Below are 27,425 nucleotides of genomic sequence, written 5' to 3' on the forward strand. Positions count from 1 at the left end.
ATGGGCAGCACTGTATTGGTAAACTCAAGCAGCATCCACTAATTACATGAGTACTCTTTAATGTTTCTCTCCAGGCTCAACATTATATGCCTTTACAATTAGTGTACTAAGATAAAAATAAAAGATTAAAAAAATACATATCCCTCCATCCTAACATTAGCAATGCAATCATGCACTGTGCCTTGCTGGTGATCAAATTCCCATTCATCATTATGCTCACAAAGAAACTCAAACGTCCAGTGAAGACATCACCCTGGGGTTTCTGGAAGGGGTATAACTAGGATGGGTGGAGCCCCTCCTAAATATATATAGCATGGAGCTCCCTGAGTTCATAGACCCCTCCCCCTCAAGTGAGGCAATAGAGAAAAATACTCCCCTCCCCCCACCCCACCCACACACTCAAACCATCTATGCCACTTCCTCCTGCCATGCAGAGTAGTGCAGGAAGCAGTGTCATATGTACTGGCTCCAGAGCTGTGAGTCTTCTCCATACATCACAGCCACATGACCAGGGTAGGGCCCTATTTGAGCCGACCTTATTAATTACCGTAACAGAAGCTATGACACCCAATTGGAGTTATAAGGCCACAGCTTTATTACAGTATTGACTTTAAACATTAAATGAGCTGTGACAAGAAACACTGAAATAAAAAGGGGGGGAAACAAAAACATATTACAATCACAAACATATTTCTATTAACAGATGGCGGGGCGCTTGAGCGCTCTGCAGGTCCCTTGACAATGCCCTCCCGTGCCGGCCACCAGCCTTCGGCTTACATTATCACATTATACATTATTGCATTATCACCATTATCCATTATCATTATCATATATATTCCATTATGGGATCCTCATTTGGCGCATTAATTGGTTATGCCAGCTCGGTGGGGAATACTTTCTCGATGTTCAAAGATACGGCATTGTCAAGGACCCGCCACAGCATTCGTCCTTGCCCTCTCAAGGACGAATGCCCGCCCACACGCAGAGCGCTGCCTCGAGAGCCTCTCTCAGGCCATATAAAAGAGACAGCGAGATATCCTCCCGCTGTACCCCCCCCCCTCTACTTCTATTGGGGCCTACAGCTCCCCCAACCTTAGAGCTCCATGGAAGGCTAATGTAAAAGCCAGTGGAAACAGCCAAACTTTCGTGTTCACTGCGGCAATATACCTCCAGTGCGCCCGGTAGTTCAATCCGCCGTGCCAGCGTGATGGCCACATTTTATTTATTTATTTATTTATTTTAATTTATTTATTTATTTATTTATTATTATTTTTTTCTTTAATTCGCCATTCGCCTGACGCAAGATGCATAGCGTACCGCCGCTAAGTCTGGGTCGCTCCCGTCATTTACCGACGTGCCCCATGGGTGCGATAGGTGATGGGTAAAGCGATATTTACCTGCCTCTTTTCTGAGGCCCCCCCTAGGGGTGAGATGTGTAGGTTGGGTATGGGTGGGTGCTGAAAAGGGGGGTCCTGTCATCCTTTCCATGGCTAGCTCATTGTCAAGTGTCTGTGCCACCACCTCTGGGAATTGGTGAGCGGATTTCTAATTTTTGCGTTTGCCGTTTGAGTAGGCCGATTTGCATGGCATTATAAACCCCTCCCGAAAGCCATATGCTAGAAGGTCGGCCTGCTCCCTATTGGGGTACCTATCTAGCCATGGGGCCATCACCCCGACATTAACTGGCGTGACCCCCTTTCCCAGTACATTGCTCTGTCTTGGTTCCCTGTGTGTTCTTGTTTCTTTTGAAACAATTAGCCCCTGGATTAGTGTTGGGCGAACATCTAGATGTTCGGGTTCGGGCCGAACAGGCCGAACATGGCCGCGATGTTCGGGTGTTCGACCCGAACTCCGAACATAATGGAAGTCAATGGGGACCCGAAATTTTGTGCTTTGTAAAGCCTCCTTACATGCTACATACCCCAAATTTACAGGGTATGTGCACCTTGGGAGTGGGTACAAGAGGAAAAAAAAATTTAGCAAAAAGAGCTTATAGTTTTTGAGAAAATTGATTGTAAAGTTTCAAAGGAAAAATTGTCTTTTAAATGCTGAAAATGTCATGTTTCTTTGCACAGGTAACATGGTTTTTACCGCCAGGCAGTCATAAATGTAATAAAGATAAGAGGTTCAATAAACAGGGACCGGTAACGCTAACCCAGCAGCAGCAGCAGCACACGTGATGGAACAGGAGGAGGCGCAGGAGGAGAAGGCCACGCTTTTTGAGACACAACAACCCAGGCCTTGCATGAGGACAAGAAGCGTGCGGATATAGCAGCAATGCTTTTTGCCGCCATGCAGTCATAAATGTAATAAAGAGAAGAGGTTCCATAAACAGGGACCGGTAACGCTAACCCAGCAGCAGCACAGAGCACACGTGATGAAACAGGAGGAGGCGCAGGAGGAGAAGGCCACGCTTTGAGACACAACAACCCAGGCCTTGCATGAGGACAAAAAGCGTGCGGATATAGCAATGCTTTTTGCCGCCATGCAGTCATAAATGTAATACAGATGAGAGGTTTAATAAACAGGGACTGGAAATGCTAACCCAGCAGCAGCAGACGTGATGGAACAGGAGCAGGCGCAGGAGGAGAAGGCCAAGCTTTTTGAGACACAACAACACAGGCCTTGCATGAGGACAAAAAGTGTGCGGATATAGCAATGCTTTTTGCCGCCATGCAGTCATAAGTGTAATACAGATGAGAGGTTCAATAAACAGGGACCGGAAACGCTAAACCATCCCAGATGTTCATTGGTCATGTTACTTGGTTGGGGTCCTGGAGTGTTGCGTAGTCGTTTCCAATCCAGGATTGATTCATTTTAATTTGAGTCAGACGGTCTGCATTTTCTGTGGAGAATGCTATATAGTGTGGCTGAACGAGCGGTGTACTACTGTTCCCAGCAGACACAGAACAGTACACAGAATGCTATATAGTGTGGCTGAACGAGCGGTGTACCACTATTCCCAGCAGACACAGAACAGTACACAGAATGCTATATAGTGTGGCTGAACGAGCGGTGTACTACTGTTCCCAGCAGACACAGAACAGTACACAGAATGCTATATAGTGTGGCTGAACGAGCGGTGTACTACTGTTCCCAGCAGACACAGAACAGTACACAGAATGCTATATAGTGTGGCTGAGCGAGGTACACAGTGGCAGTAAACAATGCTATATATAGTGTGGCTGAGCGAGCGGTGTACTACTGTTCCCAGCTGCGACACACAATGACTGGGGGGGACCCTGGCTAGCGTGGCTGGAGCGCGAACTACCCTGCCTGCCTACCCAAAGCTAAACCCACAGACAAATGGCGGAGATATGACGTGGTTCGGGTATTTATTTACCCGAACCACGTGACCGTTCGGCCAATCAGAGCGCGTTCGGGTCCGAACCACGTGACCCGTTCGGCCAATCACAGCGCTAGCCGAACGTTCGGGGAACGTTCGGCCATGCGCTCTTAGTTCGGCCATGTGGCCGAACGGTTTGGCCGAGCACCGTCAGGTGTTCGGCCGAACTCGAACATCACCCGAACAGGGTGATGTTCTGCAGAACCCGAACAGTGGCGAACACTGTTCGCCCAACACTACCCTGGATGCCCGCTGGCCCCGCAGGCCGCGCAATCGTGCTTATATCTGCATGTGATTCCCCGCTCGCAGGTGTCATTGTTGTAGTTCCAGCATAAACCTTTTTTCTGCTGGGCCGGCGAGGCAGATGCCTCGCCGTCCGGCGCTTGAAAGGGGGTGTTGTGGCCCCTCTTGTACTCGCTACTGTACTCCGGCTTGGCTGGGCTACTCAGCGACATCCATAGCATGATGTCCCTGTGTTCCCACGTTAAAGATGGCCTGACTGCCATCTTTTGCCGGAACTGCTCATCATATAGCAGCCAGGCCCTCCCTCCATATTTGTGATATGCTTCCCTGATGCCGTCTAAGTAACAGAACATTGCTGCACACTGTTCTGGGGTCTTCTCACCTACTATGCTGGCGAAGATGTGAAAAGCTCTTGACCAATTAGGAAATATCCTAGGTATCAATCTATACATTCGCCTCTGGTCGTCCTCTTCCTTGCGGTGTTCCTTGCCCCTCTCCCACTTGTCTATGTTATAACTATCTAGCGGGAGCACCGTGAATATGTCAATGTACTGGCCTTTCCAAATTTTTTGTTTTGTTTCCTTTGGTACGTGGAAACCCAAAGGACCCGCAAAACAGACGTAGGTGCTGCTCTTAGCCGAGTCGGCCAGACGGGGTGTCCGTTCAGATTTCTCGGTCGTTCCCACCTCTGGGGTTGCGGCGACCGGCGGTCGAACGTTCCCAACCTCTGGGACCGAGCCGCTCACCTCCGCCTGTTTCGCGGGCCCTGCTTCCTCTCCCCCGCCCCAGGCCCCCACCTGCTGAGCTGTATTATTTGCCCTAATGGCCTTTAGAATTTCCAGCAGCAAAGTCCGCTGGTCCCCATCCTGAGAAACATTTTTAGCAGTAGTAGAAACGGGCATTTCATTGGCAATCATTCTGTTAGTCTCACCTGAATGGTTTTCCGCTTCCGGGAGTGTCGCTGGTCCATCCCTTCCATGTGGCTCCTGAGCTACATGCTCCCCGGAGCCGTGATGTGAGACCTGCGGAGGCAATAACAAAGAGGCGAATCCCTCCGCCCAGTTATACTGCTGCCGTGCGCCCTGCCGCTGCCGTCTTTCGCCGCTGTTGCTAGCCCGACCTAGTGCCGGGTCCGCCATTGTTTCCACTGCGTCTTCCTGATATCCCCATCCACTCTCCTGCTGGCCCCAGTATTGGTCCCGCTCCTCTTCCTGTTCCCCTTCGCTCTCCCCCCCTTCCTCTGCTCTCTGACTCACCTCCACGGCATGCTCCGGCTGTTGCTGTCGCCCTCTGGCCCCCTCCCACCTGCTGGGCCTCTGTCCTGCCCCCTGGCCCCTGCCCTGGCTTCTTGTGGCCCCCCTGCTAGCTGCTCCCTTCCCCCCGCTCTTGTTGCCCCCACCCTGCGCTGCCCTGCGCCCTTCTCTCCCCTTGGGCCCCCCTGCTTGAGGCCCCCAGTTCTGGGTTCTGGCTCTGTGGTGAGCCCTTTAACTGTCTGAACCCCTGCGGGCCTGGAGCTGTGCTGGGTCCCCCTCGGTGGCCCTGTTAGTGTGGCCTGCGTGTGGGGGTGGACCCCTGCCGGCTAGCTGGGGATGGGGTGAGTGCCACGTGGACTGGGAGGGTTGATGCAGGGCCATCGCTGGCCCCACCACTGCTGGTGATTACTGGCCAGCCGCGCCGACAGGGGCTCTGCTGTGCCCTGTCCCGGCGGCGGCCATTTTGCTGTGGGCTCGCAGAGCTCGGGCAGCTGCCATTTTGCCGGAGACCCGGGTGGCGGCCATTTTGGGTTGGACCAGGGAGAGGGAGAGGGAGGGGGCGTGGGCCTGCAGCCTGCTGCTGCCCGAGTGAGTGAATCTCCTCGGCCGGGCTGACCTCTGCAATCAGGCTGCTCCTCGCCCGCCCATTGTCCTCTCCCCACTCCGCCGCCGCTGTTCTCCCCTGCCGACCTGCTACTTGGGACTGGGCCCGCCGCCCCCCGCGCCGACCTCCGCAGTGATGGGACCTTCCTCCCCAGCGCCTCCTGCTCCTGGCTGGAGAGCCTGCGGGGCTGAAGCGGACCGGAGGCCTCCTTCTCCTCGTGCCCTCCGGGCGCGGAGCCCCAGCCAGGTTAGTGAGCTGGGCCTGAAGCCACAGCATCCCCTGCTCCCCTGGCATGGCCCGCACCCGGTCCCAAAGCTGCTGCATAGGGGCATCCATGGTTGTCCCTGCTGGTATACTGTGCAGCTGTTTGGGGAGGGGGATATTTGTATGTGCTGGATGGGTCGGGGCACTGTGGTGGGATCGCTGGGATGGGGTGGCTGGGATGAAATGGATGGGAATGGATGGTCTGCGATGGAGGGGATGGGATGGATGGGGTGGCTAGCACTCAAAGGGCTACCTGAGGCTGGATGGGAGGGAGGCCTGGAGTGCCCAGAAGCAGTTTGTATGAGATGGGAGGTTAGTTAGACTCTGCAGTTCTGCTGAACTGCAGGTATCAGCCGGGAGGGGAGGCTGTTGTTTGTGGGCCTGATGCTGGGAGAAGGTTGGGGAGGGATTTCTGGCTAAGGGCCTAGTAAGAAAATGTCTGCACTTACCCCAGCCTTTGCTCCAGCGAAGTTTGCTGTATCCACACGATCCAAAAAGGAAGGCTGCCTGGCCAGCCCCCTGGTCTTATAGTGTCCTGGCTCTGGCCAGGACACTCCACCTTTCCTTCACACCTGGCGACCCTATTGTTCTTGGACAGTCCAGCTCAGAGCCCACCCTGTCACGCCCCTTCTCGCCCTAGCTTCGCCCAGCTCTCAGGTTACTCACTCTCTGCTACCATCCTCTGGCTACCGGTTCACCTGACATGCATCTGTAATGCGATCAGGTGGAGCAGGAAAAAAGGACTAAATAGGCACTGCCATATGTGCCAGTACAAATAGCGCCGCAGTCTTTGGGCATCAGAGCACTCATACAGTGCCTGCTATATATCAAGCATTGTGGGCGCCCAAATGCCGCTATTCTGCTCCACTTGCCGCATGCACCCTTTTTTAATGCTCCGCACTGAGATCAGCTGGATCAGTTCCTGTGTACTGATCTGCAAATCCTGCCCCACTTCCCGCAGCCATTTCCAGTCATTCCAGCAGATATGTCACCGTGCCTGTGCTGGGGGGCTCAGGAGGAGCTGTGTGGGGATAGAGGAGGGAAGACGAGGGAAGAAGTGTGTATTATGGGACATAATACACACTTCTTCCCTCGTCTTCCCTCCTCTATCCCCACACATCCCCACACATCCCCACACAGCTCCTCCTGACGGATCAGTGAATAATGGCGCACAGCGCTTATGCATAAAAATGGCGCCGCATTAAAAAGATACGCTTATCGCTATTTATCGTTAGTACTGCATAATAATGGCGCACAGGGAAAAAAGAAGAAAAACGGCACACACTAACGTTATTTATCAATAGTGGCACACACTAACGTTATTTATCAATAGTGCCGTTCATTTGCCAAACAGCAGACGTTATTGTGCACAGTAACATTATTTATCAATAGCGCCCTACATAAGCCGAACTGTAGACGTTATTTAACTGCAAAATGGTGAAAGGCTTTAATGTAACACTGTCAAGGTTAGGGTTAGGCACCACTGGGGGTGGTTAGGGTTAGGCACCACTGGGGGGAGGGGGGGATCTTAGGGTTAGGCACCACTGGGGGGGGGGGTCTTAGGGTTAGGCACCACCAGGGGGGTCTTAGGGTTAGGCACCACTGGGGGGGTCTTAGGGTTAGGCACCACCAGGGGGGTGGTTAGGGTTAAGCACCACCAGGGGAGTGGTTAGGGTTAGGCACCACCAGGGGGGTGGTTAGGATTAGGCACCACCAGGGGGGTCTTAGAGTTAGGCACCATCAGGGGGGTGGTTAGGGTTAGGCACCACCAGGGGGGTGGTTAGGGTTAGGCACCACCAGGGGGGTGGTTAGGGTTAGGCACCACCAGGGGGGTGGTTAGGGTTAGGCACCACCAGGGGGGTCTTAGGGTTAGGCACCACCAGGGGGGTCTTAGGGTTAGGCACCACCGGGTGGGTCTTAGGGTTAGGCACCACCAGGGGGTGTGTTAGGGTTAGGCACCACCGGTGGGGGGGGGGGGTGGTTAGGGTTAGGCACCACCAGGGGGGTCTTAGGGTTAGGCACCACCGGGGAAGGGGGGGTGGTTAGAATTAGGCACCACCAGGGGAGTCTTTAGGGTTAGGCACCACCAGGGGGGTTAGGGTTTAGGGATAGGTACAGAGAGGGTTCTGTGTGTTAACGCTAAATAACAATAAGGCTTTAACGCTAAATAACAATAAGGCTTTAACATTAAATAGCGATAACCGGCAAACGGATTAGCGACAACACCGCGCGCCATTATTTGCAGGCGCCATTTTCAGATGGATCCCCTCCTGAGCCCCCCAGCACAGGCACGGTGACATACCTGCTGGAATGACTGGGAATGGCTGCGGGAAGTGGGGCCGGATTTGCAGATCAGTACACAGGAACGGATCCAGCTGATCTCAGTGCGGAGCATTAAAAAGGGGCGCATGCGGAAAGTCGGGACGACTGTCATCAGCCTGTGTGCTGCTGCTGGGGAGAGACACCCGTCCTTCTATCTACAGCGACACTGGGGCTGCCTAATGTGACACTCTCCATGTGACGGCGTGGAACATCCTCATACTATACTGGGGCACTGTGACTGCATGGGACACTCCTGAATTAATGGTGCCCGGGAACCTGACAACTCTACTTATGCGCAGCAATAGGCTGTGTCCCATTTATGTGGCCATAGTAAAACATTGGTATTTCATATTTTATATTTTTATAGTAAAATATTGGTATTTAATAACGATATTTTACTATGGCTGTAACTGCTAGCCCAAACTTCCAGGTGGCTTTAATTCTCATACGTGTGTCCAGGAGCCAGCAGATCGCAGAAGAGGGTTTGCAGCTGTGAATCATGAAGGAAACCTGCAGTGCTAGAACAGGTAAATATTACACCATTTTCTGCGCTACTCTCTATGTGGCTGGGGAGAGGTAGGAAGAGCAGATCCCACAGTCACTGGGCTATTGTCACACCTGGTTTCTGGCTCAATGTTGAAGATCCCTATAGTATGGAGGTTTTTGGAGGTTGGGGCAATATGCATAGGTAGGCTAGGTGTGTATGTGAAGGGAAATTCTGGAAAAAAGCTTTAAAGGGAAGATCTAAGCTGGAAAAAACAACAACATCCACCTACCTGGGGCTTCCTCCAGCCCCTGGCTGCCGTCCTGTGCCCTCGCTGCAGCTCAAGTGGCACCTGGTGTCCTGCGCTGCAGAAGCCGACCTTGCCAGGTCGGCTTACTGGTCGGCCTCCAGTTCGCTCTAGGGCGTGGGTCACGTGGTCTGGCTGATGTCATTAGGTCTGTACTGCGCAGGCACAGAACTACTGCGCCTGCCCAGTACAGAACTGATGACGCCAGCCGGACCACGTGATCCGCATCGTGGAGCGCACCGGAAGCCGACCTGGCAAGGTCGGCTTCTGCAGCGCAGGACACCAGAAGCCACTTGAGCTGCGGCAAGGGCACAGGACGCCAGCCAGGGGCTGGAGGAAGCCCCAGGTAAGTGGATGTTATTTTTTTTCTCCAGCTTGGATGTTCCCTTTAAAGTCTTTTTTCTCTTTCATTAGCATGATGTTACCTTAGTTATATAACATGAACAAATAAGCGTGTATCACGCCCCTTTTAAAACTTGTTAGAATTTGCTTTGGGAAATGATAACTTGGTTGCATAATCAAATTTTAAACACTCGGTAATTATGTAAGCTAAGCTTTGTATGGCTTTTGGATTATGCTTCCATTGTTAAAAATCTGTCAATGTCTGCCTGGGAGCTATAACAAAATCATGTCATGTAGATGTTAGGACTTGTTGGATGAAACCTTCGCCTTGCAGAAATCCATTGGCACCAAGGGCATAATCCAGGGAGTATTGTTTTACAGCAGCTGCTGGATCTGGGAAATCTTCATCAACACATCTCTGTGAAGCTATTTGAATGCAGCCTCTCTTCACTCTAGAGCTTAATACCTAATCATGCGCCCTAATTACACTAGTCATCTTGTGCCAAATCAACCAAGCTTGTTATTCTGCACCACAAATGAATCACTGGAAAGATATTCTGGCTGAAACAGGATTACACCTCCAACTACCTTACATGACTTTTAAACTTTCCAGCATACCGAATGAATAAGCCTGAAGATAAAATGTAAAACACGATAGATAGATAGATAGATAGATAGATAGATAGATAGATAGATAGATAGATAGATAGAATACATCCTAACACAAGTAAATTGTAGAGGTAACAAGGTGGAAACCGTCATGGTAGGTACATAGAGAACACTTGTATTGCCAAAGAACTTACAGTACAACACATTTTATACAGTAAAAAATCCATAATGTCCAAAAAAACACCATCAACATGCAAGCAAGGCAATTAGGCTAGTGCTGATCCACACTAGAGATGGCCCGAATGGTTCGAACACAAACTTGTTCGCGTGAGCAACGCGAGTTCGCGTTCACGTCAAAACGCGAACTTTATGCGAGTTCGACTGGCCCCCTATACTACATCATTGGGCTCAACTTTGACCCTCTACATCACCGTTAGCAGACACGTGGCAGCCAATCAGGCTGCACTCCCTCCTGGAACCCCCCACCCCTTATAAAAGGCAGCAGCGTCTGCCATTTTCTCACTCTGTCTGCTGCTGATATCAGTGAGAGAAGGGAAAGACATTGGAGAGATAGGGAAAGCGATAGTTAGGAGGTCTGTTAGCTTGCTTCTTGCTGATATTTATTGCTGAAAAGCACCCCAAAACAGCTTTTTTGAGAGCTAATGTTCTTGTGATGTGTTTTTTTTTTTGTGTGTGGCCCGCTGACACTGCATATACAGCCCTGTCTGTCGCAGCTGTTTCTTGCTAATTGCTATACTGTGCCATGCCCAGCACTTTCAGTGACTACTTTTTCAATGCAGCTGTGTGACTGCCGCACATTGTATTATATTACCAGTCACTGTATACCTTTCACTGCATCTGTGTGACTGCACGTTGTTATACCAGCAGTCAATGCATACCTTTTCACTGCACCTATGTGACTGCACATTGTTATACCAGCAGTCGCGGCATAGCTTTCACTGCATCTGTATGACAGCACGCTGTTTTATATACCAGCAGTCAGTGCATACCTTTCATTGCACCTGTGTGACTGCACATTGTATTATACCAGCAGTCAGTGTATACCTTTCACTGTATCTGTGTGACTGCACATTGTATTATACCAGCAGTCAGTACCTTTCACTGCATCTGTGTGACTGAACATTGCATTAGTCAAGTCAGTGCATACCTTTCACTTCATCCCCCCCAATATGCACAAAACAACAGCCTGAGGCAGAGCCAGAAGCAGGCCACCCAGCAGGTCTGTTCGAGGTCGTGCAGACCTGATTTTGTGTGGCCCGGGACCAAAGTACAGTGGTCAGAAGGCAAGTGCCATCAACTCCCAATATTGTCAGGACGTAGTTGACTATTTAACACAGAACACCTCATCTTCCACAGCTTCTGCATGGAACCATGACATATCTTCCTCCTCCTGCTCTGATTCTGGCACCCCACTTAACACTCAGTCGGCAGCCATCACCAAAGTGCCATCATCCCAGGGTTCAGCGGTGTGGACATTTTTTGATGTGTCTGCCTCAGATGAGAGCGATGCCATCTGTACTCTCTGCCACCAAAAATTAAGCCGTGGAAAGACCAAGACCCATGTAGGGACAACTGCCTTACGAAGGCACATGATGAAAAAGCACAAACTGCAATGGGATGATCACCTGAGGAAAAGCAGCACACAAAAGCAAAGCCACTCACCACAGTGGAAGATACCAGGCCGCAATTATTTCTCAAAAAAGGCGATATCCAAACTGTACCGTGATGTTGAAAGGCAAGTGGTGTCATCTCTGGCACACAGCTTTGGGTCAAGGAGGGTCATCTGACCACGGATGCCTGGTCTGCAAAGCATGGTCAGGCCTGCTCGAAGACTAAGTCAGTCCCCACACACAGCATCTCTGCCTGCACGCTGTGTGACTGCCTGCCCCTAGACTAAGTCGGTCCCCACACAGCATCTCTGCCTGCAGGCCGCTTGACTGCCTTCTCCGCCACCACTAGAGATGGCCTGAACCTTTCGATTTTTGGTTCGCAAACTTCCGCAAAAAGTTTGGTTCGCGCGAACTTCCCCGAACCGCAATAGACTTCAATGGGGATGCGAACTTGGAAAACTAGAAAAATGTATGCTGGCCACAACAGTGATGGAAAAGATGTTTCATGGGGTCTAACATCTGAGTTTTTGCATGGAAGAGTGGGATAAATGCCAAAAGTCCCGGGATAAATCTGGATTTGATGCAAAGCATCGTTTTAAGGGCAGAAATCACATTGAATGCTAAATTTCAGGCCTAAAGTGCTTTAAAACATCTTGCATGTGTATACATCAATCAGGCAGTGTAATTAGAGTACTGCTTCACACTTACACACCAAACTCACTGTGTAACGCACCTGTAATGAGGCAACAGCAGACTGAACGCGGAGAATTGTCCGCGTCCGCATCAGCAGCGCGACCGCCCACATGGTCGCATGCGGAACGCGGAGAAACGTCCACGTCCGCAGCGGCAGCACGATCCACCGCTCAGTCGCAGACCTCTTGGCGTACTCCACGCCGAGGCTGCACTCCTGGAACACCTTCACAGGCCTCATGGCATGCTGCTCGCCGAGGCACCTCTGATGACAGTCTGGACCCCGTAGGGGCCGCGCGCGTGTGCAGTAGAGCCTTTTATACTCTTAGAAGGAGAGTCAGCTGACCAGCTGGTCAGCTGATCTCAGCAAGGTCCTTGAGCTGTGCTGCAAGGTCCTTGAGCCATTTTGTGATTGGTTGAATGGCTGGGCGGGCTGTTTGAGTCCAGCACAGTATAAAAGCAGGCATTCTGTCAGTTGCAGGTTGTCTGCAGTCAGCGAATACTTGTGTGTTAGCACTCAGACCCTAGTCAGATCCCAAAGTGTGCTAGAACCAGCTGGACCTGGGGATCCACACTTAGCCAGATTCTGTTGATTGCCTAAAGTACTAATTGCATTGTATATTGTGTATGACCTTTTGCCTGTTACCTGTTTATTCTCCTGTCTCCTGATTTTGTACTTCGCCAGCCCGTCCCGTTACCGGCTATTGGCTTGGCTTCTGACTACTCTTGTGTTTCTCGATTCTGTACCTCTGCCCATCTGATTTTCCGTTACTGACCTTGGCTTGACCTCTGATCTTGATTTCTGTCTGTTGATTCGGTACTTTCTTGCCAGTTCTGATACCGAACCGTTTTCCGTTTGACTTCGCCCCCTTTAGTGGTTCGTCCACTAAAGGGTTTACTCTGCTGAGTTCTCCTTGCGGGGGACTCAGTAACTCCTCAGCATATCATTGCTGTTGAGGAACGCGATTCTGCATTCTTATCCTAGTCGCAGAATCGCATTTACTGCTCTTCCTTCCAGAGGTCACCATCCCTCTGAGTTAACGTCAATGTGGTGGGTTTTCCACAAGTTATATTATCTGTACCTTGTGTTTTCCAGAGTACGTATAAATATTTGTATTATTGGGGATTCCGCAGATCACCATATAATCAAATATATCTGTATTACTGGTGATACTGCGGATAACCAATAATCAGAAAACTCTGAGTGTGTACACCAAAACACCACACCATAACAGCACCGCAAACAGCTGTACGCGTAGTGACGGCGTACGTGGCGGTTTTCAAGCCCATGTGGTCGCCGGGCTGTGGTAGCTGAATGACAGACTGTCCAGCTGATCAAATTTGGTCTGTCCACAATGAAGCAACGACCTTATTATCTTGGGTGTGCCCCCCCCCCCCGAGACACTCATATAGCCGGCGTTCATTGCTTCATTGTGATATACAAGCCCCTTCACCACGGCAAGGTAATGATTACGAAGGGGAATTGGCACATGTACATGCCTTGTGTTTTGTTGTTGCAGCCGCAGTGCAGACAGAAAAAATTAGGCAGGCATGTTCACGCACCAGAAAAATTAGTATAGCGGCCGCTGCTAGCAGCGGCCCTAAAATTTCAGGAATCCACCTGGAGTCCTGGACCCTGCTGGTGGTGGCGGTGAAGGCAGTCAAGTGGCCTGCAGGCAGAGATGCTGTGTGGAGAGCGACTTAGTCTTGGGGCAGGCAGTCACACGGCGTGCAGGCAGAGATACTGTGTGTGGGGACTGACTTAGTCTTCGGGCAGGCCTGACCGTGCTTTGCAGACCACGTGGTCAGATGATCCCTTGACCCAACGCTGTGTGCCAGAGATGACATCACTTGCCTTTCAACATTACGGCACAGTTTGGGTATCGCCTTTCACTGCGGTGTGTGGAATTGCTTTTGTGTGCTGCTTTCCTTCAGGTGGTCATCCCATAGTAGTTTGTGCTTTTTCATCATGTGCCTTCGTAAGGTAGTTGTCCCTACGCGGGTCTTGGTCTTTCCATGGCTCAATTTTCTGTGGCAGAGAGTACAGATGGCATTGCTCTCATCTGAGGCAGATACACAAAATATTTCCACACCGCTGAGCCCTGGGGTGATAGCACTTTGGTGGTGGCGGCCGACTGAGTGTTAAGTGGGGTACCAGAATCAGAGCAGGAGGAGGAAGATATGTCACGCTTCCATGCGGAAGCTGAGAAAGATGAGGTTTTCTGTGTTAAATAGTCAACTACGTCCTGACAATCTTGGGGGTTGATGGCACGTGCCTTCTTCTGAACACTGTAAGTTGGTCGCGGGCCGCACAAAATCACGACAGCGCGACCTCGAACAGACCTGCCAGGTGGCCTGCCTCTGCCTTTTGTTTTGTCCATATTGGGGGGGATGAAGTAAAGGGTATGTACTGACTTGACTAATACAATGTGCAGTCAGTCACACAGGTGCAGTTAACAGGTATGCATGGAGTGGTATATCACACTGCGTGCACTCACGTAGGTAGGTGGGTGCACTGAAGTGAACAACAGGTAGTAGGTATATGCAAGGATGGGTATTACATGTGCACCTGTCACACACAGACAGGTAGTGGACAGGCACAGTGACACTGCTTGTGCTCAGCTCACGTAGGTAGGTGGGTGCACTGGGAACAACAGGTAGGTAGGTATATGCAGTACTGGGTATTACAATGTGCACCTGTCACACACACAGGTAGTCACTGAATGAGCTGGGCCTGACAGTGGCACATGCACAGTATGGATTATCAAGGCTGTCTATGCAACACAAGTGTCAGTGGGACACACAGAAAAAAAATAGATCACAAGAACAAGATTAGCTCTCAAAAGAGCTGTTGTGGGGTGCTATTTTAGTAATAAGAATCAGCAAGGAGCAAGCTAACAAGCCTACAAGAGCCTAACTAATCTTTCCCTATGAGAGAGTCTGCACTGCAGCAGCTGTCCCTTCTCTATTTACTGCAGGCACACAAGTGATTATAATGGCCGGCGGGGCCTGCCTTTTATAAGGGGGGGGGGGGAGTGGCTCCAGGAGGGAGTGTAGCCTGACTGGCTACAATGTGCCTGCTGACTGTGATGTAGAGGGTCAAAGTTGGCCCTAATGGTGCACTATGGGGGCGAACCGAACTTCCGGAAAAGTTCCCAGTTCGCTGCGATAGCGAACCACGGAAGTTCGCCGGGAACCGTTTGCCGGCGAACCGTTCGGGCCATCTCTAGCCACCACCAACAGGGTCCAGGACTCCAGGTGGTGGTTAGGTTAACAAAAACAATAATAATTTTTCCGGTCCGTGTACATGCCTGTCTAATTTTTCTGGCTGCACTGCGGCTGCAACAACAAAACAACAGAACGATTCCCGTTCGTGATTGTTACCTTGCCATAGTGAAGGGGCTTGCGTATCACAATGAAACAATGACCGGCTATATGAGTGTGTTGGGGGGCACACCCAAGATAATAAGGTTGTTGCTTCATTGTGGACAGAACAAATTCGATCAGCTGGACAGTCACTGTTGTTCTGTCATTGAGCTACTTCAGCCCGACCATATGGACTTGAAAACCACCATCGCCTGCACTCCCGCCATGGTGTGCACCAGTCCAGCACGGCTGTCACTACACAAACAGCTGTTTGCGGTGCGTTACACAGTGATCTTGGTCTGTCAGTGTGAAGCAGTACAATAATTACACTACCTGATTGATGTATACACACGCAAGATGTTTTAAAGCACTTTATGCCTCCAATTTAGCAATGCAATGTGATTTCTGCCTTTAAAACCCTGCTGTGCATCAACTCCGTGATTTTCCCCAGGACTTTGGGCATGTATCCCACTCCGCCATGCCCCCCTCCAGGTGTTAGACCCCTTGAAAGACCTTTTCCATCAGTTTTGTGGCCAGAAACAGTATTTTTCAAAGTTTGCCTGCCCATTGAAGTCTATTGCGGTTTACGCGAACGCAAACTTTTGCGAAGGTTCGCATTCGAGGTTCGCAAACCTAAATTCGGAGGTTCAAACAATCTCTAATCCACAATCCTCCATCAGGGTTCCCCCTAGGGATAGGACTCACCCTCTTAGTTTGACCTGCATTATATAACACAAACTGAGCCTGTGTGGATCTTGAAGGTATCCCCAACCTTGTGACAAGCTTCACAGATGCTTCCCACAATTCTCAGGATTACCCACTAAAACTCTATTTAAATAATCACTATAGTGGCACAATATAGCTTAAAACCAGTAACATTTATTCAAAAATACACTTAAATTCACCAGGCATGTATGACAGCAAGGGCTGATTTTCTGGAAAGGCCATGAAAGCCTTGGCCTTGAGTGGCTGCTGCCCATGGGTTGGCAGGAAATGGAATAGGGAGTATACAAATATGGAGCAATACATGGAAGAGGTGAACTGCTGCTCAAGGGAGCTGTGCATGAAAGAGAGAGACTGCTAATCATTGATGTTATTCATGGAAATGGGGGCTGCTCATGGAATGGGGGGGGGGGGGGTTTCTGCACATGAAAGAGGTGCAATAAGAAATTTGGCCTGAGCAGGTAAAGTATAAATCTGGCCTTGATGACAGCGCACAGTTTGTGGGAGGGTATTTTGAGTACATTTTACTGGGGGTTTTTTTGCGCTATGAGAGTGATTCATTATAGTAGAGTTGTACACAGTGCTTGTGAAGCTTGCCAAGGGCCACAGTCGCCTTGAAGATCCAACAGGCTCAGTTTCACCGATGGAATGCAGGTCAAACTAAGAGGGTAAGTAGAAGCAACATAGACCTATCAACATAGATAACCAAGTGAAGAAGTGCCTCTAAAATATCACATGACCGTGAAATTGATGTGATCAGGAGTCTTCCATCTGGGCACCTTCTGCCAGTTGCCTTGTGTTTAGTCCAGCCACCTTGCTTTGGGCTGAACTGAAGTCTCAACATTTCCTCTAAATGAGATCTCTGGCATGCTACACATTATCCTACAAGCCAGTTAGAGGATCCATGGGTTAATTCTGCTGGAAGATTGGACTTATGCTGGAGTTGACACAAAAAATGATCTGGTCCACATAAGGCCATAATTAGTATGGCAGAGAAAAAAGGAAAGAAGAGAAGAAATAAAAAAAATGATAAAATGATCACAAAATGAGGATTGTCACAAAAATGAGCATTAACCCCTCGTCCCCCATCCTTTCCAAGAGAAATGCCACACTACAGGCGTGTTGTAATCTTGCCTGCATTGGAGCACAACAATGGTTAATGTGGCCATACACTGGCAGATAGTCAGCAGCTTTGACCATCAGATAGATCCCTCTGTGATAGCACTTAATCAGAGGAATCTATTGCTGCCAGTGTAGTGGAAATATATTTCCAATAGATTTCATCAGGGAAGCCAGCCCCCCCCCCCCCCGGTCTCTCCAAGGTATTGGTGTACCCCCCCAGGCCCTTGGTGAATGTTGCTGGCTTATATGTCTGCTGGTGCGCCTCCTTTAGCTTGCCATTTAGACTGCCACATTGTGGCATCAATCTCTAACAGATTTGATCATTATGATTGAGTCGTCTGGATATCGATGACGCAGATCAAGAAGTGTATGGGCACCCTTATACTAATACAAGCAAGATAGCCAGACTGCAGTGTGCTATCTCTAGTTTGTTTATTAAGTACAACGGTATAGCAGGAGTAATGTACCTCTAATGTACAATAATGCAATGTAGGAATGGTCAATGTCATGCAAATAATTTTGAGTTGATGCAGTATTATGTGAATTGTGTATGCAAATTTATGCAGCTTAACAATAAACCAATCAAATCCTGCGGAGGTAAAATTCGATTGGTCCATTTTCAAGCTTCATAAATTTGCACATAACATTTGCATAACCCTGCATCAACTCGAAATGATTTGCATCTCTAATGCATTGCCCATGTGTATCACACACTCTACACTTTGCTGAAGTCTGCAAAGCAATGCATAAGTGTCCACAAGCTTTACCTATATAGATTTTTTTTTAAACTATCATATTTTGATTGAAGATGTCTTACTCTTCTTTATATTCTCTTCCAGCATACGCACAGTCATCCACTTCTGAATCTTGAGTGACTGCAAGCAGAAACCTCTCTTACGAAAAGCATGCCGACGTACAGATCTTATAATTCACTAATTATGTTTTTCTCTGTGCAAAAAAAAATATATACAAAACAGGAATTAGCAAGGTGTGTGATGCCACAAATTGTAATTACGGCACTTCAGAAAGCTATGGAAACATATCAGACACGCCTAAATGCTGAACATGATTATTATTTTTCTGGTATCATTATTCATTTCCATAGCACATAGTCAAGCACAGTCAAGTTTTTTCAACAGATTAATGACTAATTCACATCACTGGCTGTCCTTCAGCTGGGCTCTCAATTTAAAGAGGAACTTTGCCGATAGATAATTGTAAGGAAAAAAAAAGAAATAATAAATCAATCAATACATTGCAAAGTGAGAAGTTAAAAAATAGAAGGTCATCATCTTTACTGCCCCCCCGATGATTTGGAATGATCGCAGAGCACCTGAGAATTTACTCTGCTTCATTTACTGTTCTCACATGACATGCTGCAGCTGAATACAATAGCACACTGGCCGGCTGTGAGTCTGTGACAAACAAATTACTTATCCTCAGCTACTCCATTCCTCCCCAGTCAGGACAGCAGTGCCACCTCCTCCCTTCTGCTGTGCAAGTCAAATGAAACGCTGCTGTTCTCCTGCTTCCCCCGTCCTCCCCCAGACTCCTCACACAGCACAACAAGCTGCTTTTCCCCATTGATGACCTCTTCACCTCACTCTCCTCTCGCTTCTCCTTCTACTCTGACTGTTGTTAGTGTAGACACAGTACAAACATGCTGCCCCTCGAATCTCTATGCTTGATGCCAATGTTTCACCTTGCCTCATGAGAGAACTGGATATATATATATATATATATATATATATATATATATATATATATACACACACACACACACACACACACACACACACACACACACACACACACACACACACACACACACACACACACACACATATATATATATATATACAGTGGGATGCAAAAGTTTGGGCACCCTTGTTAATCGTCATGATTTTCCTGTATCAATTGTTGGTTGTTATGATAAAAAATATCAGTTAAATGTATGATATAGGGGGGGCGTGGCCAAAAGCTCATGGCGTGAGGACGCACTGCTCAAGAGCTCCCGTCCACAGGATCCTTAAACACATCCTACCGGGTGATTAATAGTGCCCTACAGACCTTCTCTGCTGCAGGGTACGTCTGCCCATACTTCAGGGAAGTAATGGCTACTCCACGACCATCAGAAGCCATAGCAAAACTGCAGAAATTCCGGGCAGAGGAGCAGCGGGTGGAAGACCAAGATGGCGCTGAGGCCGCCTCGCAACCAACATCTGACGACGAGACTGGCTCACTCCCACAAAGACGCAGGCCGACTCTCTCGCAAGTCATGAAAGCAATTTCAGCATGCCAAACCAGCCTCACCCAGATAACATCCACCTTGGCTGAAGTGAAGATCGATGTGACATTTCTCCGCCAAGATCTCCGGAATCTTAAAGAGCGGGTGGTGGAGTCAGAGAGGCGGATCAGCTCGCTAGAAGACACGGTAAAACCCCTATCTCTTGAGCAGGGCCAAGCTCAGAAAGGCATTAAAGCCATAACCGACCGCCAAGAAGACCAAGAAAACAGGCTCCGCAGGTCTAACAGAAGAATTGTGGGCCTCCCGGAACGTGCTGAAGGCAAAGACCCGGAAAAGTTCACGGAAGAACTTCTAATGGCGCACTTTGGAGAAGCGACCTTTTCAAAAGTGTTCGTGGTGGAAAGAGCCCATAGAATTGGCCCTAAAGTTCCAGCTCCCGGAGCCGCACCTCGCACATTTATATTCAAACTTCTTAATTATCGAGACCGGGACACAGTACTCAAAGCTGCCAGGGAAAAGGGTCAGATCAACTTTGACAACACCAATATCTCTTTCTACCCGGATTACACTATGGAAGTCCAAAAGCAAAGGGCGCGCTTTATCTCCGTTAAGAAAAAGCTACGCGACCTTCAACTGCCATAAGCTATGCTATACCCGGCCAGGCTAAGGGTTGTCGCGGATGGGAAAACTGCCTTCTTTACCGAACCTGATGATGTATACAAGTGGCTCGAATCCCGGCCGCAGGCCTCTGCTCAAAGCTCCTCCATAACCTAAGGTACTGTTGCCATCTGATCTAGTCTCTTTGTCCCCCCGCCCTACATACCTTTTATCCTAACCTACTTAGAGATACTCTCCCCCTACTATGCGGCGCCATGCTGCGTCCCACCACGCTGTCACTCAGCTCCCTAATTGCATACTGGCAACCGGATCCCACTATCTCTGTAAGACCCTGTAAAACTACTCAGACTCTCCTGATATTATCTACAGAATCACCATCACTATCTGAAGATTTACAATCTGGAACAAAAACCATCTTTGCATTTATTTGCCATAACATGCTTTTCATCACGAACTGCAGCTCTATACAGAGCCATACCTCCCAGACACGGCTTTCTTTTCTTTTTTGCAGCAGAATCATATCTAACAGTCCACTATATCAGATATGTTTCTTGCTATAACATATATCTACCACCTGCAACTTAACAAACTGGACATGGTACTTGCTCAGTGCCCTACCCCCCCGGTGATACTGCTATATTACTGGTGTTTATTTGCTTGTGTGCTCTTTGGGCCCCTCACAGGGCACTAAATGTGAATTGTGATCAAGCGGATCGTCTGGCATATTGGCCTTGATCCGCTTGAGCCTCTTTCTCTCTTGTTTTTATATATAAATGTTGGGTACAAGGTTTTGTATGCGCATTGCAGCAGGACTGGGTGTTCATTCATGTTGGGGTTTACTGGATCCGTTGATCCAGTTACTGTTCTGGTTCTATAAGCGTTCTTTCATCATTCAGTCCGTCCAGATTGCTTTCAACGATAAATACTGGAGATTACTCCTGCATGACCCGCACTCTATTACCTTTTCTACCTCTAAAAATGGCACTCTCTGACAAAAGCATTAAAATCATAAGTTGGAATGTGAGGGGTTTGAACGACTCCATGAAAAGATCTCTAATTCTCAATTTCGTTGCCAAGCTAAAGCCTGACATCCTGATTTTGATTGAAACTCATGTGACAGGCACTAAAGTTAAGGCGCTGGAACGTAGCTCGGTCGGGAGGGCGTACCACTCTACCTTCTCCCAGTACTCCAGGGGAGTTTCAGTGCTTCTCAGACGGACTCTCCCCTTTGTTCCCACCAAAGTTAAGATAGACCCATACGGCCGATATGTGTTCCTGTATGGGCTGCTGGACGCCAGACCTATTAACATTTTTGCTTACTATATTCCTCCACCATACTCATGCACTATACTAAAAGAAGGCATTTCCTTTAGCTCTCTCAATCCTAAATGCCCAAACATTTGGGTAGGAGACTTTAATGCCACCTGCAATCCCGCACTAGACCGCTTTCCCCCGGCAAATAACAAACCGACCCCATTTGCCAATGTTCTTACGGATCTGGCATTACATGACGTCTGGCGCCTACGCAACCCTATGCGGAAACAATATTCTTGCTTTGTCTCGGCTAATCTCCTTCCGTTAATAGATGCTGTAGACTTCCTACCCAGGATTGACTCAGATCACTCCCCTATTACCCTATCTCTTCAATGGTTTGATGCACCTAAACAATACATATGGAAGTTTAATCCATTTTGGTTGTCGCTTTTTACCTCGGATGACTGGCTCATAGATAAGCTGCAAGATTTCTTTCATACACACAGAGAGGAAGACAACTATGCACTCATCTGGGACAGTTTTAAGCCCTACCTTAGAGGTATACTGATTAGTGCAGTCTCACATCTCAAAAAAGTAAATAATGCAGAAATATCTGATCTGCAACAACAAATACCACTACTTGAACACAAATATGTAATGGAACCATCCGAGGTGAACTGTGCCAACTGGAATAAAGCACAGACAAAACTAAAAGATCTCCTACAGGAAAAAACAAGAGCTAAATCATTCTTCCTTAAACAAACCTACTATGAACAAGGGGAGAGAACTGGGACTATCCTTGCACGTATGGCTCATGACAGATCCTCCCTTGGGGCCATTCCAAATATAAAAAACGATAATGGTGATCTAATTACGGGTTCTGTGGCTATTAACCAGCGATTTGCTGAGTACTTTAAAGAGCTATACACGCTTAAATCCACTTTTTCTAAAACTGAAGCAGAAATATTCCTTTCTGAAATAAACCTCCCCAGACTTGCTCCAGAACATAGAGAGATGCTTGATAGCCAGATCACACTTGAGGAAGTTGAACTCGCTATACATTCATTACCCAACAAAAAAGCTCCAGGAACAGATGGCCTACCTGGAGAGGTCTTCAAAAGGTTTGCGGATATCCTAGCTCCATCTTTACTTAAAACATACCTACATGCATTTGATTCTGGTATATTACCTGCTTCCATGCGTACAGCCTTAATTATTTTAATTCCCAAGCCAGGCAAAGATGTATCACTGTGCGACTCATATCGTCCTATATCACTTCTCCCCCAGGACATTAAAATACTGGCTAAGATTCTTTCAAACAGACTTAATAAAGTTATTTTAACCCTCATACACCCAGATCAGACGGGCTTTATGCCCGGCAAAAAAACCTCAATGAACATCAGACGCCTTTTTGCTAACATACAAGCTGACCATTCCAATAAAGGAGAGAGGGTCATTGTATCACTTGACGCCGCCAAGGCCTTTGATGCAGTGGAGTGGCCCTTCCTATTTGCAACCCTAGCCCGCTTTGGCTTTGGCGACAATTTTACTAGATGGATCCAAATACTTTATAAAAACCCGGCAGCGCAAGTCTGTACTAATTCTAACGTTTCCTCTATCTTCAATATAGGTAGAGGTACAAGACAGGGGTGCCCCTTGTCCCCCCTCCTATATGCCCTTTCTGCCGAACCCCTTGCATGTAAGATACGAGCTGACCCTGAAATTGTAGGTCTACATATTGGAGGAGTTGAAGAAAAGCTCAGCCAATATGCGGATGATATGATCCTATATCTAGCCAACCCGCACTCCTCCTTGAAGAGATTACACAACCTCATTTGTGAAATGGGCGAATATTCAGGCATATCGGTGAACTGGAGCAAGTCTGCCATACTTGGCCTAGATAACCCGCAGGTATCCCCCCTTCCCCTTCCATGCCCTTTGCAAATAACCTCCAAATTGAAATACCTGGGAGTCAACGTCACTGCCGCCCCTAAGGATTACTTTGAAAACAATGTAACCCTACTAATAGCATACACACAATCTAAGCTTTCCTCTTGGACTAAACTCCCACTTTCTGTAGCAGGCAGAGTAAATCTTATCAAAATGGTACTGTTCCCCAAAATCCTCTACATAATCCATAACTCGCCTTCCTATATCCCTAAATCCTTTTTCAAAAAACTGCAGTCGCTACTACTTTCTATTACATGGGGTAAATCCAGAGCTAAACTCAAATTTGGTGTACTACAATGCCCCACGGCATCAGGAGGCTTGGCCCTCCCTGATCCACACCTATATTACCTTGCAGCACAACTGGAACAATTGTCACACTGGTTTACCACCGACTCCCTACAAATTCCAGAACTATTGGGATACTCAGCCAAAGATCGAGCCAAAAACCTACCTTTTGCCCTGTTGAAGGGCACTTTAACCGCACCTGGTGTAAAAAATACAATTCTGTCACAAGCCACTAAAATTTGGGAAAACTCCAATAAAATAATTCCCTCCAAAATGCTGGAATACCATACTCCTCTCTGGCAAAACCCTTTGCTTCCAGAACTCTACTCTCTTCCCAACTCCTCAATATGGGCAGACAAAGGTATTCTATACTTGGGGCAAGTAGTCCGCAATACTGGAATGCTCCCCTTCTCAACTCTGCAAAACCAATTTCTTCTCCCTCCTATTTTTCAATTTTTATACCTACAGCTCAAACACGCACTAAAAGCACAATTTCCCTCTGGCCTCCCTACTACTGGAGTATCATTTATAATGGAATTCCTTAACCTATTCTGGTTCCTGGACGTAGTTTCTACGTCCAGGAACCATGCGCGCTACCGCGCGCTCCCGTGGCCGATCGCGCGCATGCACGCGCACTCCCGGCCGCGGATTCGGTAGCCAGGGAATCAATGTATCGGGCTATGGTGCCCGATCATTGATTCCTCTCCCCCGCTGAAAAAGCGACAGCTTCTCTCAGAAGCTGCACCTTTTCTGGCCGTTCCCTTCCCGATGCGTCACTGTAAGCGTATGTTACGCTTAGAGTGACGTCATGTAAACAAACTCATCTTGTGGCCAAAAAGTAATACTACACCTGTAAAAAAATTTTTTAAAATTAACACACATTTACATTATAAATCTATTGTTTACCTCCCACCCTCCCAAAACTACCCAAATAAAATGTTTACAATTAAAAAAAAAACCATTACAATAAAAAAAAAAAACATGTAAATATTTACCTAAGGGTCTAAACTTTTTAAATATCAATGTAAAGATGAAATATTTCTATATTTTTTTTATTTTAAATTTGTAAATAGTGATAGATGCAAAACGGAAAAAATGCACCTTTATTTCCAAATAAAATATTGTCACCATACATTGTAATAGGGACATAATTTTAACAGTGTTATAACCGGGACATATGGGCAAATACAATACGTGAGTTTTAATTATGGAGGCATGTATTATTTTAAAACTATAATGGCTGAAAACTGAGAAATAATGATTTTTTTCCGTTTTTTCTTATTCTTCCTGTTAAAAGGCATTTACAGTAAAGTGGCTCTTAGCAAAATGTACCCCCCAAAGAAAGCCTAATTGGTGGCGGAAAAAACAAGATATAGATCAGTGCATTGTGATAAGTAGTGATAAAGTTATAGGCTAATGAATGGGAGGTGAACATTTCTCGGAAACCACGGAACCTGAATGGGTTAAAGATGGCCCTATGCAACACCATATTGGATCACTATATTCCCTCTTACTTGAACACCAATCTGCTCCTGTGTTGATCCGCTCCCTTAAAAAATGGACACAGATCGGGGTTCAATTAGACGAGGATGAATGGGAAGACTGCCTACTAACCCCGCGACTAGTATCCCCCTGTATAAAGGAAAGGTTAACTCAACTATATACACTGCATCAAAGTTATCTTACCCCTGCCCGAATCGCCAAATTCTCTACCTCCAACCCCTCCACTTGCCCCAAGTGTTCATGCCTTAACCCTTCATTTCTCCACCTTATCTGGTCCTGCCCTCCAATACTGGACTTCTGGAAACAAACGGTAAACTTTCTACATGACGTCATGGGCTCACCTGCCGCTCTGGACATTAAATTATGTCTCCTTAACTTAGTAGATGAAGATGTCTCTAAATTCGACAAAGTCTTTTTAATCGAAACACTCTTTATAGCAAAACAATGCATCACCTACAGATGGTTATCCCCTACGCTTCCAACTCTAGCCATTTGGAAAACCAAAGTCAGAAACAGCCTTCCATACAAAAAACTCATATATGCACATAGAAACTGCCCATCCAAGTTTAATAAAGTATGGGACAGATGGGTTAACAATATTTAATGCTACTGGACTACGATGGCTCCTTTTTAAATTAGAACTCTGTTATCCACTACTACCTTACATAAGTACATTGCTAATCTATCTAATCTCCACAACTTAAATGTACATGCTTGTTTCCCTGTACATACTGTCAATTGTACTTGCTTTGTAATGTCGTTTATACGAAATAAAACTTTTGATTGATGAAAAAAAAATGTATGATATAGGACACACACAGTGATATTTGAGAAGTTAATTGAAGTTTATTGGATTTACAGAAAGTGCAATTGTTTAAATTAAGTAAGGCAGGTGCATACATGTGAGCACTGCTGTCACTTTATTGATTCCAAAACCTTTAGAACAAATTATTGGAACTCAAATTGGCTTGGTGAGCTCAGTGACCCCTGACCTACATACACAGGTGAATCCAATTATGAGAGAGTATTTAAGGGGGTCAATTGTAACTTTCCCTCCTCTTTTAATTTTCTCTGAAGAGTAAGTGGGGGTCTCAAAACAACTCTCAAATGACCTGAAGACAAAGATTGTTCACCATCATGGTTTAGGGGAAGGATACAGAAAGTTGTCTCAGATATTTCAGCTGTCTGTTTTCACCGTTAGGAACATACTGAGGAAATGGAAGACCACAGGCTAAGTTCAAGTTAAGGCTCGAAGTGGCTGACCAAGAAAAAATTTGGATAGACTGAAGCAACCAATGATGAGAACAGTCAGAGTCAACCCACAGGCCAGCACCAAAGACCTACAACATCATCTTGCTGCAGATGGGAGTCACTGTGCATCGTTCAACCATTCGGCACACTTAATGCGAGAGTGATGCAGAGGAAGCCTTTTCTCCACCCACAGCACAAACAGAGCCGCTTGAGGTATGCTAAAGCACATTCGGACAAGCCAGCATCATTTTGGAATAAGGTGCTGAGGACTGATGAAAGCAAAGCATTCCAACAAAAACACCTGCTACCTAGAGTAAAATATGGTGGTGGTTCCATCATGCTGTGGGGCTGTGTGGCCAGTACGGGGACTGGGAATCTTGTCAAAGTTGATGGACGCATGGATTGCACTCAGTATCAGCAGATTCTGGAGACCAATGTCTAGGAATCAGTGACAAAGCTGAAGCTGTGCTGGGGCTGGATCTTTCAACAAGACAATGACCCTAAACACTGCTCAAAATCCACTAAGAGACATTCATGCAGAGGAACAAGTACGACGTTCTGGAATGGCCATCTCAGTCCCCAGACCTGAATATAATTCAAAATCTGTGCTGTGAGTTAAAGAGAGCTGTCCATGCTCGGAAGCCAACAAACCTGAATGAACTAGAGATGTTTTGTAAATAGGAATGGCCCAAAATACCTTCAAGCAGAATCCAGACTCTTATTGGAACCTACAGGAAGTGTTTAGAAGCTGTAATTTCTGCAAAAGGAGGATCTACTAAATATTGATTTCATTTCTTTTTCGTGGTGCCCAAATTTATGCACCTGCCTAATGTCGTTTAAACAATTATTGCACGCTTTCTGTAAATCCAATAAACTTCATTTCACTTCTCAAATATCACTGTGTGTCTGTTATATGATATATTTAACTGACATTTTTTATCGTAACAAACAACGATTTATACAGGAAAATCATGGCAATTAACAAGGTTGCCCAAACTTTCACATCACAC

The 27,425-nt window shown here is 47.4% G+C and overlaps 1 protein-coding gene across 2 annotated transcripts in view; it reads left to right on the forward strand.

Annotated features, from left to right (window-relative positions):
* Positions 1-19,003, forward strand: part of LOC137504083 (alcohol dehydrogenase 1-like) — an 86,005-nt gene extending 67,002 nt beyond the window's left edge. The window contains exon 9 of one of the 2 annotated variants that reach the window (XM_068232057.1): positions 18,146-19,003. In XM_068232057.1, the coding sequence (XP_068088158.1) occupies positions 18,146-18,170 (25 nt within the window). In that variant the 3' untranslated portion in view covers positions 18,171-19,003. Of the gene's footprint in view, positions 1-2,075; positions 2,127-18,145 lie in introns of those variants that run through there. The other variant, XM_068232065.1, reaches the window with a different exon arrangement.
* The last annotated feature ends 8,422 nt before the right edge of the window (positions 19,004-27,425 follow it).

Source organism: Hyperolius riggenbachi, chromosome 1, assembly GCF_040937935.1.
Source record: "Hyperolius riggenbachi isolate aHypRig1 chromosome 1, aHypRig1.pri, whole genome shotgun sequence".
NCBI lineage: Eukaryota > Metazoa > Chordata > Amphibia > Anura > Hyperoliidae > Hyperolius > Hyperolius riggenbachi.